This window comes from Linepithema humile, chromosome 7 (genome assembly GCF_040581485.1).
Source record: "Linepithema humile isolate Giens D197 chromosome 7, Lhum_UNIL_v1.0, whole genome shotgun sequence".
Lineage (NCBI taxonomy): Eukaryota > Metazoa > Arthropoda > Insecta > Hymenoptera > Formicidae > Linepithema > Linepithema humile.
Window position 1 is genome coordinate 4,182,055 of NC_090134.1, and position 15,940 is coordinate 4,197,994.

Consider the following 15,940-nt stretch of genomic DNA (forward strand, 5'->3'; position numbering starts at 1 on the left):
AAACAATTCTTTCAAAAATAAAATAAAATATAATATATACTTAATGATAAGATAAGTAATATATTTTAATTTTTTTAGTCGATATTAAATGAGATTTATCATTTAAGATATGCGTGAATTCTGAGATATCTTGTCTTTTTTCTGTTAATAAATGCAAATTTATGGAGGAATGTGGAAGTGAAATACCAACAACATTTATCGCGAATGTTTGCGATGTTTGCGATCTTGTTCAACAAGCACTCGATATGTTTATTTCAATTTCAGTTCGTACGTGCTAATACTTCGGTCTCGCAGTGCACGTTCCAAGCGAAAGTAAATGATACTGGGGATCGAGGAAATGAAAAGTGACGGCGTAGCAAATTTTCACAGTGATATTTTTCTTTCCAATATGTTTACAAATAATACAAAAGAAAACAACTATAACGTAAGATTCTTCTTTATGAAGATTTATGCGCAGTTATATCGTGCGTATCAATTGCTAAAGCTATACTTTAACGCTAACAAGTATTATTTACAGTATGAGTAGACAACCGCCGCTTCGAGCCCATTGTAGCAACGACACGATTAAACCATAAAATCGTCCAAGATAAAACGTTCCTTTCTTTCTTTCGTGTAAGAATTCTTGTGGATTTTAAAAACCATCCAATTGTAAAAGTATGGATTCTAAAAGTAGCTTTGTTATAAATTTACCTATTTTAATCGAAAGACGACGCCATATACATTTGAGGCACTTTATAGTTATAATTAATGGCTGTGTAACATCGCGGTAAAGATGATTTCGGTCCACTGCTGTTTCCTTCCCGAATTTGATACACATTTCCGCGAACAGAATAAGAGTCGAGTCGCGGAACGCATTAAATCGATTCTCACACTTGTGACAGAGAATGCAAATAGAAAGTCCGCGGCCGGCTCCGGCCGCGAATAGAATGTTGTCCCTACGAACTAGACCACGCCAATAAGAACCTATTGCAGTTTCCTCAACGGTCGAATCGCGGTGAACCCTACTCGCGGCAAGCTTGCAAAATTCCACGTTGCAAAAGACCGAGTACACTTCCGACCGACATCCGCGTATTGAAATTATTATCCAGTTAAAACGCGATATCTTTGCGCCACGGAATTACAAAGACGTGATCAAAATTGGAGAAATTTCAGTGCAATAATACACACGTGAAAAAATTAGAATTATTAAACCGATGATATTGCGCAAACCGACTGAGAATGATTGTATTGCATCATAAGATATTATCTTCGGGGCAGAGAGTCACGTAATTTTCAATTGAATTAAACAGATTTAATGTTGAATTAATGTTTAATTAAAAAAAAGTATAATAAGGTCTCATAACGTACAATCCATTTCTTACGGCATTTTATAGCACGTGATTATGAGTTATTACGGAATGCTGCATAAAATTGCATAGGCGAGAATTGAATGCAAACAATAGAACACTCATTGATGCGTTATATGACACAATAGAACAAACGTGCAACGTTTCAACATTGTGCGTCCAATCGAAATTACCTCGAGTCACCGCGCAAATGGATTTGATTCGACTAATTAGCCCCTTCCGTTTGATCGCGTTTCACCTCGCCTTTCATGCGACTCGATCCTGCGCTGAATCGACGTTTTGTAACCGAGTCGCTCGAACATTATTACGTGGCTCGGGCTTATAGGGTCATGCTTAAAAGGTCCGCGGCCGCGCGACGAATGTTCCGCTCGTGTCGCGGAACCTCCGTATCTCCGCGATAGTACGGTGTTAGGGACCTGCGAGAAATTGCCACGGTAATACATCGTACTTGCGTGCGTGAGTATTGCGTCAGGTTGTTGGCTTTCACTCTCTAACGTGCCTCATGAACGTACACGATATTAGACTGAAAAGAAATGCTCTCAGCATCGGCTTGAGAAACCGAAAGGATTCTGTTCTATGTTAATTCAGTACGCGAATAAATAGAATTTCACTTTTCGTCTAATAAATAAATTATTCTTCTGTTTTTTTTCCAGAAAAAAAAGAATATCTGCGACGAGATCATCCGAGCAGGAGAATCGTGGATAACAGAGATATGATAAGGTAAGAAAAAAAAAGTTAAATTTTGCCACGATTATTATGTCTTGCGACCGACTTTCCGCCTTTGTCACTGTTTGCGATTATTTTGTCAGTAATCGTACGCGCGCGGTTTCTTCATCCAATATCACATACATTGATCTCTTTAACCTTCGAGAAAAGCGGATTATGCTCCGATTGCATCGTCATCGGATATTATCGCTCATGCATTGGCCGAGTCGAACAGATATAGCGCAAGAACGCTTCGAGACACGCATTGAACGGAAAAGCGAATGGATATTATATACATTATATACGACTATCAAAGCGAAAAGTACTATTAAAAACAAGGTAAATTAGAAAATATAATGCTGCAGAAAAAGTTGAAAGATCGACATAACATTGACGATAAACCCGTGGACTTGTATATCGCAACATTTTTAACTATGGGCGCACGGTGTCTTTCCCGCGGAGCGCAGATTATATCAAATATATTGCACACGCATTTTCTCCGCGTACAACGCATGCATCAAAGCGCTCGTGTGTGCCATTCACTCGGCAATATACTTCATATATCCCGGCTTCTGCGTTATCATCTGATAATATATATATATATATACTATATATAATGCATATACTTATATGTAATACCCTCTATGCGCACGGGCCAATATTACGATCTACCAGCGCGAGATCCTCGGCAGTTTAGCTCGCGAGATGCTCGGAACAATATCGAATGATGAATATCGACGATTCGAGAATCCGAGGATCTAATCAAGGGAAGGGGGAGGGGAGAATTTTTAAGCGCCGCGATTCAGATCGCATCAGTAATTATTAGCGCCGCTACCTCGGAGAAATTGATCGATCTGACCTACTGAAAGGGACGGGGTGGCGGCGGAGGCTTTCAAGGGCGCCACGTAATAGAACGCCTGAGGTTCTCTCTGCGATTCCAGCAGTTGAAGCCTGTGCGGTTGTTGATGATGATGCTGCTGCTGTTGCTGTTGCTGTTGCTGCTGCTGCTGCTGCTGCTGCTGCTGCTGCTGGCGACGTTGTTGCTGCGCGTAGAGCTGCTGGGATTGTTGCAGCAGTTGCGCCTGCTGCTTCCTGTAGAGCACCTCCTGCGGCTGGGTTACGGTCGGGGCGGGCGCCGACTGGGCTTGCTTGTAGCCCTGCCGCTGAGCCTGCTGGTACTGCTGGTGCTGCAGACCGAGTAGGGACTGGGGCTGGGCTACGAACGGTTGGAGCTTGTGACTGAGGCTAAAGTCACCCACGGTCTGGGGCAGTGTCTGATAAAGCTGAGTATTGTACTGACCGGTCGCGGGATCGTAAATCAGCTCCGACTGATAGATAGGCTCGGCGCTGGCGGCGGCGGGGGCGGCGGCGGCGACTCTCGAAGAAGTTTGGGGCGAGGCCGGGGCGGGCTGAGATCTCGCGGGTACGTGCGTGCCGATCGTGTTTACGTAACGCTCGAGCTCGGCGGCGAAGTCGAGGTGGGGCGCGCTAGCGGCGGTCGTGGTGCGCAGACCAGGCGACACCGTGGGGTGAGTCTGGCTGTAAAGCAGACCGCTCGGGCGCTCGGTGCTACTGGGGGAGACGTATTGCGCGGCCACTTGAGCGACGTGGGGTCGTGGGGTTATCGCGACCGATTGAGGTCTGGGATGGCGGGTCACCGGTCTGCGGGTCGTCGTCTCGAGCGGCTGATAAACGGTCGAGGCGACCGTGGGTTGGCTACGGAGAGCGGGCGCCGCGGTGGTCTGGTATTGAGCCGTCGGGGTGGAAGCTAGCCTATAGAGAGACGGGCTGGGCGACGATTCGTAGATGGCGGTGGAGGGTGTGATTTGCACCAGGGTCGAGGGTCTTCTGAAAGCCGACGGTCGCAATTGCGGTTTCAAGTCGTCCTCGGTCAGCTCCTGGCTGGCGTCGTCGTCGAGCTGGTACTCCGACTGGAATATCGTGGTCGGCGCGCGAGTAGTAGCTGGCTGATACGTAGGTCTCGCCGAAACGGGTCTGGCCACGGGTCTGACAGCGGGATAATTTGCCGGTCCCGGCAGATCGTCCTCCTTCTCCTCCGGTGGCTCTTCTTCTTCGTCCTTCGGCGCGTTCGGGTCGCACGGATTGCCGGAGACATAAGTGAACTCTCTCTTGTTGCCGTCCGGATCAATGTAACCGTACTTGCCGCGTACGACGCAGTCGGTGCCGCGGGTTTCCTCCTTGAAGGAGCCGTCAGCCGCTTCGTAGCCGAAGGTGAAAGATCCGTCGTCGTTGACCTTGTTGTAATTCCTTATGGTCTGCACCGGCGGCGGCTTCGACGCGTGCAGCCCATCCTTCGAACGTGGCGAAGGAAGCGCGCGGGTGCGCGGCTGGTAGACCGCCACGCTATCGTATTCGTCCTCGGCGGCCTGATTGTCGTTTTCTTCATTATAGTACACTTGAGAATCCCCGCGAGGTCGGATGACCACTCGCCGCGCTTCCGTTAGGGCGAGCAGACACGCCGGGATTACCTGGCGAAAAAGGATTCATTATGATAGACAGCTAGAACAGTTAGATGTGTACAGATATGGATCATTAATATATTGATATGTACGACGTTACGCATATTGCGCGCGAAAGAAAGTGACCTTCTTTCGCCGGATTAATATTTTTTAAGTAGTTTCACGTTGGCGCGAAAGTGAAAACGGAAAGCGTTTTCGGTGAAAATCGTGATTCGTACATTTTTATACGTCCGTTTTTCTGAAATCGAGGAAAAAAGAAGATTAACATATCAAACATCTGCGAAAACTTTCCAATTTCTCCTATAAAGATCTTTCTAATATTTGTTTCCATGAATACTTGCTCTCCGCTTCTATATAATTAGCGCAATTAACAACAATTGAATATTTTACTTAACATCTTGCAGGAGAAACAAGTTTACAAAACATCGCATGATAAGGAAAAGATATAGAATTTTTAATACAAGCATTCGGTGCAACCGGCGGTAAACGACGGAAAACTGTAATAACACGCTATCAGTGGCATCAAGTAGAAATGCACACTATTTGTCGGACGCTCGCATGCTCTCGCGCGTCACGCATTCCTTCACTCGAAAAGGGCGAAGAGGGAAGTAGTTTTATCGCGTCACGCGAGAAACGTAATCGAAATTGCTAAAGTCACTAGAGGCGAAATGGACTAGCTAGTCTAGTTTCCAGGCACGAAGCCGGATCTGCATTACGGAGGTACGCTTATAGTCAATAGGAAGCAGAAGATGGAGCGAGGAGAGAGCGAGTTTCGCGGATCGGTGAACGCTCGTGTGCGCGCGAGCGGTATGCGCGCGGCAAAATTCCTTATCGCTCGAACGCGACCGAATGCTCCGGCTTCGTGGCCGTTAAACGCGAGCACGAGAGGCCGGCGACGTCGTAAAAGGTGGAGCCCGTTTGATTACATCTGATTTTCGCGTAAACACCACGTAACTGTATTGCGAAAAAGTTGTGTATCGGGTACGATTTTTACGAATGTAAAGAATTTAAATTTTTTACCGAATTAATAGTTGATTATTTTTACAAATCAATCTTTAAATCACTCGTGAATATTTTTGACGTAAAGCGTCGAAAAAAAAAAACACGCAATTGTTTTATTGTACCAATTTAATTTTGTATAAATAAAAATTGTAATATTATTCCACTTTGAATGAAATTCAACCGGTAATATAACGCTTATATATTTTCCAAATTAGCCAAGCTTTGTTGATCCTCGGATATACTTTTCGCGATTTGTACGATAAGGGATTCACTTTCTTACTTTTACAAGCGCGCGAGCTTGTTATTCAATTGCGTCACCGCTTAGACATTTCTTAGCTCGATATTTCATAGCTCGTCATTCTTCGACGTATCCCACATACTTATTCAATGGCGAAACGCTCACGCGCTTTTCTCGCGAGGTTGACCGTACGTCCTTACGACAAAACGTGGTCTCGACTTCCGGTAAGGCGGCTGTCGGTGGGAACCGCCCCGGCGCACACGTGTTACGTAATTTCTACTACTCGGCTGACCCGAATACGGGGCGAGGCAGGCAAGGAGCGCGGCTCGCGCGCGGCCGGCGTGCCTACCGTGAGAGAGAAAGAGATTCAGATTCAGAACGTCGTAACTCGGCGCGCATGTTTCGCCGTCGTTGTCGGGCCGCCCCGCCGGCCGCTTCTGGATCTCCTTGAACCAAGGCGAGAGCAAAACACGCGCGCACAAAAGACAGGCGGTAACCACACCTAGCGACGACCCACAGGAAACGCTCTTTACTGCTTCACCGAATACATTTCATAGAAGATAGATACGCGGGGGGAAAAAAGTTCTCTATTATCTCTCGGTACCGTAAATGTTGAATCAGACGAAAGAGTCAGATATACAAATCCACCGTATCTAAACCTTTATGCGTGGAAAATTAATGAGCCTTTCGCCTTCTCAGGCATTCTGGCTTGATATCTCTCCGACCGCTTCAATTAACGTAATTAATAATGCGCGTACAATCAACATTCTCGCTTTGAAATTCGCGTCGTCGCCGTAAACTGATCGTTACTTTTACTGTCAGCGATAGACGGAGAATAGCTGAGAAGAGAACAGCTTTGGACGGATACCAAGTAGTCGTCAGATGCCGTACGATAACGTTCGCTCGAAACGGCTTCGCGCCGGTCGAATGCCGATAAGATCGATCCGCTCGACTTCGCGATGACCTGATCGGGAATATTCGACGATTGCGCGTTGGCACACGAATACGTCCTTGAGGCGAGAAGGCACGTCGTCCTGGAACTTTCCAACGATACAGTATGCTGCAGCGTGCTTTCTTAGGCGTGCGTCGATTAATTTCCAGCTCTGACCCCGTGATAAAATATACCGGCGCCTTTCTGCACGCTGATGACGACGCAGACGCGTTGCCCGGTGACGAAATACCGGCCGAACGAATTCGGCACGCACATAATAAATAGGCTGACAGCGGTGTTGCAAACATTGTTGAGGAGCACGCGAAAGTTGTCTCTCACGACCGATTGCTCAGTCGGAGCTCGCAGTCGGCGCGAATTCAATCGCGGGCGTAAAATTCTGTCGGAATTGTAGCGAGATGATTAGTCATTCGGAAGCACAGTTCCATTCTCCTTCGCCACTCATTTTCGCCAGCTTCCACTGACTAATCAGTCGCGAGGGGAAAGGCGGGAATGAGTAGTAAAACCTCGTCATTAACCATCCTCATTATCGTACAGACGGACAAAGCAGACGTTACCGTTTTCAGATTTTCAATTGCTCGCAGAGTTTGCGAGGGTATTTAAACGCCGACCGATCATTAGAATCGGAATAAATTCGCGGATAACTCGAATCGCAGTGAAGCGAAATGCGGCTGCGTACCCGGTTCTAAGTGCTCCCTGAAAATTGGAAAGGTCTTCGGTCGGCGGGTTAAACCGATTCGCGATTATCGAGTGATGCGGGGCGCGGGCGCGCGTGCGCTCCGCACAATCGGCTTTACCTACCGACGAAATCGACGAGGAGACTTGCAACGTCGTCATTATCGTCGGCCACGGAACGTGCGCGCAACTGTCCGGACCACTGAAAGCGTGTACAGACTAATGACTCTTCCATCTGGTTCGGGTTAGCGGAAAATCGTGACGCCGAGGTAGGGCCCTGTAATCAACGTTGTGGCGTGCCAGTCACATACAGTGAGAGGCACGAACACATTCGGTCCGTGGCCCGATCCAGTTGGGAGCAATCGGCCACGGCGGTGCACCACGCCTCGTCTAAGTGAGCCCCGAAGCTGTCCGGAGAAAGGGAGAATCGTTGCGCCGCGCCGTGCGCAAATCCACGCTCGCCGCTTAATAAACATACGTCCCGCTCTTTTTGCGCGAGCCTCTTATCTCCGATTTCGATCGCTTCCGTGACGTTTTCGCGAAACTTGTCGAAAGTTCGGACGAAAAACAAGAGGAGGAGAACAAGTCACACCGGGCAACGCTCTAATTTCTTTTATTTTATAGAAAGTGTGAAATGAAACGAACGAAACAAGAGCGCTGGGGAAAATAAATTATTACGCGCCTTTATCGCTCTCATACGGTTGAATAAATAATTTAATAAAAAAATTAAGGGTATTCGATATAACATCCAATTATTCTCCACGAGCGCACATGAAGGAAATAATCTTTAATATATTACGTCATACCGAAATAATTATACGCCACAGCTGATGTAGAAATTGTTGCCATCAAGATCCGCAATCACTCAATTTTACGCTGAGTACAATTTGATGGCGGGAAACGATTAATAAGCAGTATCCACTTTGCCCGACCAAGACTCATGGGTTTTCGGAGGATGAAAGAACCTCGTACCGCCGCGTGGGATCAATCATGCAAGCGGGAGAACCAATTACCGATCTATGATTAGCGGCGGTCTCGTAACGCGCGCCGTCCGCGCGCCGATACATTTCGCGGCGAGGAAAAATGCGGAGGAAGTTGTTAAAGGCTCGCGGGAAACGTTGCTATGCATTTGTAATAACAGCCGCGATTGAGCTAATGGCTAAATGTAACGGTAAAAGCGCGCGCGCGCGCGCGGTGTCAAGAAACAGGATGGCGAGTGGTCCCTTTCACGGTGAAGGTGACGCGTCAGTTTCGAGAGAGGAAAAAAAATATAAAATTAAGCGTCGACCGGTTGCATTTCAACACACTCGTGTTCTCGATTCCGCTGCACGCACACACACACACACACGCACGTCACACGTATGCATAATATTCTACGCTGATACAGATCTGGAGAACGTTCCACTCGATCCTATCGTGTTTCACGCTAGGAAGTAGTTAGAACAATTCGCCCGCAACTTTCCTCGTCGAGATTTCCGGAAGCAGCGGAAGCTGCGCGACGCGGTCATGAAATTCATTCCTGATTAACTCCGCGTTGCGAGCGGAGTAATTAGCGAGCGATTGACGGGCGAATTAGATATGCCGTAATATATCTCAGACCCGACATGATTAATCGTCCGGCGCGCAACAGGAAGAGTGTTATCCGAACACAGATATCCGCCGGCATCAATACGTTTTTTTTTTTTTTTTCTCTTTGAATGAAAATAATGATGTAACTAAGGTGTCGTGAACTTTTAACGGAGCCCGCGTGAGAACACGCGTGAATTCTATATTTATCAGCGTGATAAATAGTGCACGGAAAGTAACAGTGCTCGGAATAGAATAGTTGTTTCCGGCAGGCACTTGTCAATTGTGAAAAATAGAAGCGCGGATGCTGACTCAGGTGTGAGATAATCGAAAGGCAAACGCGTTGCGAAATCGCGTATCGGATCTTGTGCGGCGATTAAAGCACGCATCGACGCAGTTTTAGTCAGAGATTGTAGTTATAGAATATGATATAGAACTGATGCTCAAGGTGGAACGGTTATGATTAAGATAAGAAATTAATCCTCAGCGGCGCGTAATAATTACGAGCGTGGGGATCACGTTCGACCTTGTGGATTGAATTTCTTCTCACATGTTCTCAGGAATCGTTGAGGCGTTGCTGCTGACGATTCATCGTGTTATAGCAATGCAATAAGTAGCCGACGAATAACGAGGGTGAATAAAAGAACCGTGTAAAATCTGCCGTGTCACGAGAATTGAACGTTACTATTATAATATCGGCAAGGATAAATGGATGACGAAAGCAACCCAAATAATCCATTGCCTTTGTAATTATATTATGACGTAATTCCAATCGGCAATCCGGCATCGAGACTGCTTAAGGAAGAGGTCGAGGAGTTGCATCTCAAGGTCTCATTAATAAAATCAGACGTAGAATTACGAGAGATTTATTCAATGGGTTTGAAGAAAATGCGAAGAAGCGGTTAAGATGATAGAAAGCGTGAGAATATATATCTCCGGCCGTAGGAAGAATAGAGAGAGATATGTTAATTTGCTATTGTTGAAATATAGATATTTCAATAAGACGATATTTTTTCTATCGCTTTCGACACTTGTTCGCACCTTCTTTTGCATAGGAATGATACTGCGATAACGCGTGACAATAACTATACAAATGTCTTAAAGCGCCCATATTTATCACGAGCGAAAGTCATGCGCGAGGCATTCTGATTACGTCAATGCGGCCCCGGCGAGAATGCCATAAAGATGTAGATCGTCGTACAAAGCGTCAAACGTGACAGCTTTCTTTATCTAGCGCTAGCGTTATTTTCCCGGGCCGGTCGCGAGTGACTTTCTCGCGAAGAGGAGACGTTTCGCGCGAATCGCCGTGCGATCGACAGACGAGAGACGACAGCGGACGTCGCGCGGGGCGATCCTCGTCGTCTGGCAGCTCGGCTCAAGCGGCATCCGCCGGAAGTGAGAACGAGGCGAGAGAATAAGCGAGAATGCTAGTTTGCGCCCCGGCGATAATAAACGACCGCGCGATTGTTCTCACGTAGGATCGAGACAAATATTTGAAAGTGCGACGCGGTGTGCACGCGCGTGCTCGCGGCGTAACAAAGGCGGCGTTCGGAAAAAGATGTTTAGTGATAGATCCGTGTATAGTGGGTGGTTTCTCAGCGAGAGTGAACGTGACTCATTTCGTATGGGCGTCGAGCGCGCATTGGTATGCACGTTCGGTGGTCCGGCGTGCCCTTGTCTTTTGAACGCTGCGTTTGACCAGCGTCGACGGCCTATTTGAATTGCGTGGAGCTCTATTCGCTCTCACTTTCTTCCGGCGAGCGAAGCCGCGCCAAGTCGCGATTCGCGTTTACGGATAGCCAGCTTTGCGCGCTCGCAAACTGTAACTTTCGTTTTTCTTTATGATTAGAATAACATTCGGTCAATATTGGACTACGTGCTTTTTCAGACAGCTGCGCGAAAGTTGAAAGCAGATTAATAAGTAATTTGACATACTCCAATTTCTCCGCAATTTCATTTCACGATACAAATCTTTTAATCGATTCACGCTTGATTCTTTGTAACAAAGCATTAGCGATGCAATATTCAATTTTTCGCGAATTAAGTTTTTTGCTTAGCGAATGAATACATTTTTTAATCGATTGCTTTTTTGTTTAAACTATAGAAAGAAATCGCGAATAGATTATATTCAGCGTGGAAAGAAATGATGAAAAGTAATACGTATTCAAATTTTGATGTATAAAATTAGTTTCAAATTAATCGAACAATTTCATTACTGTAATTATTGAGTTTTATTTATAGGCTAGATGCCGCGAGTTCAACTTTGTCGCACGCAACGTATGCGCAACAATTTCTCCGATCTTTCCAAACCGTAGCGCATAATATTTTGCTACCTTATGCGGCAAACTTAATGCCTGTTCTGCATTTACAATAATCGGGTATAATTATAATGCCGCCATTGGCGGCGCGATGCGTTTCGAAAGGAGCAACCGCCCGGAGTCGCTCGAAAGATCGGCATGCCCTTAATTTATGGATTTGCCAGGCTCACGCGCGTCTGTGTTGCGATACAGTCTCGCTCTCACATTTTCTTTTGAACCGGCTGCCTAATGAGACGACGAGAGTGCCGCCGCAGTGCTACACGCAAAAACAGGAAAGCCCGCTTTAGAATGCTAATTAGCCGGCTAGTTAGGACGATATATTTCGCACCGAAATCTCACGTGAGTTTTGAAAAGAAGCGCTCATTCCGCACACACAGCGAGCCGAACCGATTGAAATTATACATCGAAAATTTGCTCTCATTTTTCTGTCGAAAGAGCGCCGACGTCCGCAAATTGGCAGGTGCTCGATAAACAGATATGATTTAAGGAGCGCACGACATATTGCTTTCTATTGCGCAACGACAGTGAAAAGAGACGGCTGTAAAGAGTCGTACTTTACAATTCGCAATTGCTCGGGTGTCGACGGAGTTTTTAAGGCGCGCACGAAAAGATCCGAATGAAACCTCCCCGGCCCGAAGATCGTTATCGTCGCGGAATCGCCGCTGAATCGCCGCTGAAAGCGGGCGAGAGATTTGCTGCTCCTATTATATGTATTAGCCTCGCTTTCGCAATTCGGCGTTACCGTAATTTCTCCGTCGTCGTCGTCGTTTCTAGCTAGCGAGAAACCGGGTTTCTCGACGAACGTCGAGAACGATCGCGGACGGCCGCGACAAGTCGTCTTTTTGTACCGCAAATCGCGCGTTGCGTCGTTCGTCCCGTTTCTGCATCGTTCGCGCACGAGCTACTTCGCTGCTCCGATCGAACGAGGAAAAAGTGACTTGGCGTTCGATCTTCGCGACAGACGAGCTGCGTCATTGGAAACCGACATTTCTATCGCGGTTTCTCGCGATTGCCAGTATCGGATCACGTAGAAGTGCTCTTGATTCATCTCGCGTGAGAGATGAATCTTTTACGTGTGAAATTACTTTCGATTATTCAACGATTTATCGTCGAGGGGTAATTTCGATCGACGTACGTCGACGATCGAATATTGCAGATCGTCGTGCAGAATTCCGCGAAAACCGACGTTCTCCGTACTTGCAATCGGTGAAAGTGCCAATAATCGGACTACTCCGGGCACTTAGGTCGCCGATCGTTCGATCGTGCCTCGATTTATTGATATCCACTCGAGGCGTCTTTCGATATGGAACGCACACGTATTCGGAGTTATTTCGTTTCTACCTCGGCAACGTAAATTCGCGTAGCGCACCTGCGAGATCGTCCGCGTTTCCTTCTCCTCGCGACTGAACTCCCGCGAGGCGAACGCACTCCTCGAAAGTCCGACGCGCAGAAGAACGCCAGGCGTTCAGGGAAACGTGCGTGATAGAACTCGTGAATTATTAATAAGCGTTTAATTGTCGCATTATGCGAGGTCGCAGGAAAGGGAATCGGAGAAATCGGCCGTTGATATCTGCGCACGGAATCCTTATGCATTTCTTCGCACGATTAGCAAATTACTCTTGTGGTGCAAGTGCACGGGTGAAATCGGCGATTATTAAATGTTCTCACAAGAACCTGACAGGTGCCAGGCTGCTCATGGGCGTAAGAACGCCCATGATAATTTATGATTATGCGCTTTTGAGTAGGCGCGCGAACGTAACCGACAAAATTCATATTAGTTTCAATTATGCTGTTCGCAAACGTCATTGGCTGTCATCGGCAAAAACCTTGTAGAGATAAAGGTGGCGGTCGTTGGAGCGAGTTGAATAAAAAAATGGCTGAGGACCGAGCACGTTTAGCGACTATAACAATGCACCGGAATATAATAGACCGAACTTTCACTATCAATCAAGGAAGCACGTAATGAGCAGGTTCGAAAAATGCAGCTCTCCGTCGACGAGTTGGAAAAATGTCTTCGCCTTAACGAGACTACGGTTGTGGTCGCCGCGTAGCGTGTCTACGACTCGAGCAGATTTCGGTGTGCGAGACGCAAATCTGTTTCCCATTCAACAAAAGATTTCGTTGCCCAACCGCGTGGCTGCGTAGATTCATTAAGGTAACGGACGATGTCAACAACTGTCTGTCGTATACAATTAATTCGCGGGAAAACTGTTGCAATTTCGAGCTCACTTTCGTCGCGGCCGACGCGTCTTTCGCACGAGTAAACGACAAAAGGGGATTTTCAGCGAAAATTCCCGTGGCCATATTTAGGCATACTATATACACCGTGTGGGCGGACACAATTCACTTTCCGCTGTTGTTAATCATGTGCTGTCTATGAATTATAAGTGGCTTCACACGCGCGCGCGCGCAAATTGCAACAATGAACCACGTAGATATTATCGAGGTCCTGACTTTCTTGTGTTAACGACGGTTAATTTGGCGGAGATCGCAGGATAATGAGCCGTTTTTAAAACGCGAAGTCACAGTCCACAATTAACGTTTTAATTAAATGGCGGTATGGATGTCTTGTCACGAGATATAAAACATGTAATATTTATCCTAATTTTGTGACTTAGTGTATTGTTAATAACACATTTTTTATACACATCAATTAATGCTTACGTATTAATTTTGTTACAAAAATTAAGCAATGAGTTTGAATAATGTTAGAAAATATTAAAATTAGAACGTGGCATACTATATAAATTATTTTTTGCACAATTTTTTCTTGGTTGACTCATTTATTTTGAAGAACTTTTATAATGGAAAACACACAAGACAATAAACTGAAACGTTTTAATAATACTACAATTCTCAGTTAATTAAAAATTTTTGCCAATTTTTTATAATCTAATATTTCATTTAAAAAAGATTTCCAAGTTAAAGCATTCTATAAATATTTAAAAAAAAATAAATTACAGGATAATAACGCTATTAAAGTTTTGGAAAGCGTTTCTATTTTCAAAAGTACAGTCTACCAAGAAAAAAAAAGCGTATTCAATATAAAATTCACAAATTAACTGAACGATTTAGCACATACCAGCAATATAATCCTCATGGTGCACACGTCGCTGACGAAGAGGGGGAGGTACTACTTGTATCGGGGAACGGTCCTCCGTGAGTTTCACTGAGAGAGTGCAGCCGTATAGTACCGTGCTCGGTCCTTTATAACCTATACGAAGGCTTTGACTATAGTGGGGGCCTCGTCAGATAGCGGCTACGTCCTCTTCGACATCCGCGCGACACCCGTGAATTAGAATCCGGCTGTGCCCAGGGGGGGCCAAAGCGGCATGGCCATTGCCAAACCGGCACGCGCCCCGCTGCCATTGCCAAATCCCACGCAATTGCGTGTGTACATCGTCTCGCGCGAGTACGAGCGAGCAGACATTTAGAAAAGACACATTGATCTCCGAAAGGGATACGATGTCGGATCGAGCAGGGTCGTGAGAACGCGCTTCTATACGCGCGCGTAGACAACGCTCCGCCGACGTTGTGCCCCGTGTCAAATTGGATTGTCGGTGTACATCGAGGCACGATGTGTATGATGTGGTAAGGCCGTTGGTGTAGGATAATCGCGCCCTCGGGCTATTCGGCACATATGATTATACTGCCGTATTAATTACTGGTCTAAAGCGATCCGGTATATTATAACATATAACAAGTTTCTTCCGCGTTCTATTCTATCTTAATCTACGTTTATTTATGATCGATCAATCTCATGTCGATGTACTCGCGATGACTTGTAAAATTTGTCAAGTGTTACCTTTTCCAAAAACGTCTCATGATTTATTTGTTTTTTATTAATAATAATATTGAATTTTTTATAAGATCCGTGATTCGGCAAAATCATTATTAATTTGAAGCCCACAGGCTTTACCTTGCCTAATTATAACGAAGTGTATGCAAATAACATGTAATGTGCACGCGCACGGCCGATTGGTGAGTTTAGATCGCGCGATAGAGCAGATCGAGCAGGGGTCGTGAGAAAAATTTGTACATGTGGGCGGATTATTCGAGATACATTCGTGATTGATACACGTTTTGCAAAAGTTAATGCCTTTTCTTCAGTATTTAACTGCAGTTAAGTTTTAACGAATGTTGATACATAATCACTATGTATCAACACATCTTATCATTAATCGAGACACAATGTGATTTAGCTTATCGAATTTGCAAGTTTTTTATTATACTAGAACAATACAGGCGCGTGCTACGCGCGCGCACTTATTATAGTAATTTAATAATTATGAAATCTAAATATTTTAATAAAATTTTTTTTATTTTAAATAACCGTCAAAATAATCTTCGCTCTCAAAGTATCAAACTGTCAGAATAATCGCGATAATCAATCAGCGTCGCGGAAAAGCGTCAACAATACTTTCGATACATTCGAGTATCGATCTTTCATGCTTTTTTTAAGAGTGAAAAACAAAATTTTTAGCAATTGGAAATTATAATAACATTATACTACGAAACCTATACAATAACCATGCTTCTAGAAAATAGAAAACTTAATTCTTTTAAAATGTTTATCAGTGTATATTTATACACGCGCGTGCGAAAGTTTTCTTCTGACAAACAAGACTCGATATGCTTTATTTATTGTGGTGATAATTAAA

The 15,940-nt window shown here is 45.4% G+C and overlaps 2 protein-coding genes across 3 annotated transcripts in view; one reads left to right on the plus strand and one right to left on the minus strand.

Annotated features, from left to right (window-relative positions):
• The window catches only part of LOC105668274 (uncharacterized), a 212,564-nt gene that overhangs the window by 131,331 nt on the left and 65,293 nt on the right, over nt 1-15,940 (plus strand). The window contains exon 3 of the mRNA XM_067358695.1: nt 2,000-2,066. The gene's annotated coding sequence lies outside the window, so the exon portion shown is untranslated. The remainder of the gene's footprint in view (nt 1-1,999; nt 2,067-15,940) is intronic.
• Nucleotides 358-14,477, minus strand: LOC105668264 (uncharacterized). 2 transcript variants are annotated; one of them, XM_067358698.1, is made up of 3 exons: nt 14,362-14,477; nt 3,352-4,540; nt 358-3,267 (listed from the first exon to the last, which is right to left on the minus strand). In XM_067358698.1, the coding sequence occupies exons 1-3, from the start codon at nt 14,377-14,379 to the stop codon at nt 2,864-2,866; spliced, it is 1,611 nt and encodes a 536-aa protein (XP_067214799.1). In that variant the 5' UTR covers nt 14,380-14,477; the 3' UTR covers nt 358-2,863. The 2 variants fall into 2 exon arrangements, with proteins under 2 accessions (XP_067214799.1, XP_012215954.1); XM_012360531.2 differs by having other exon boundaries at nt 358-4,540.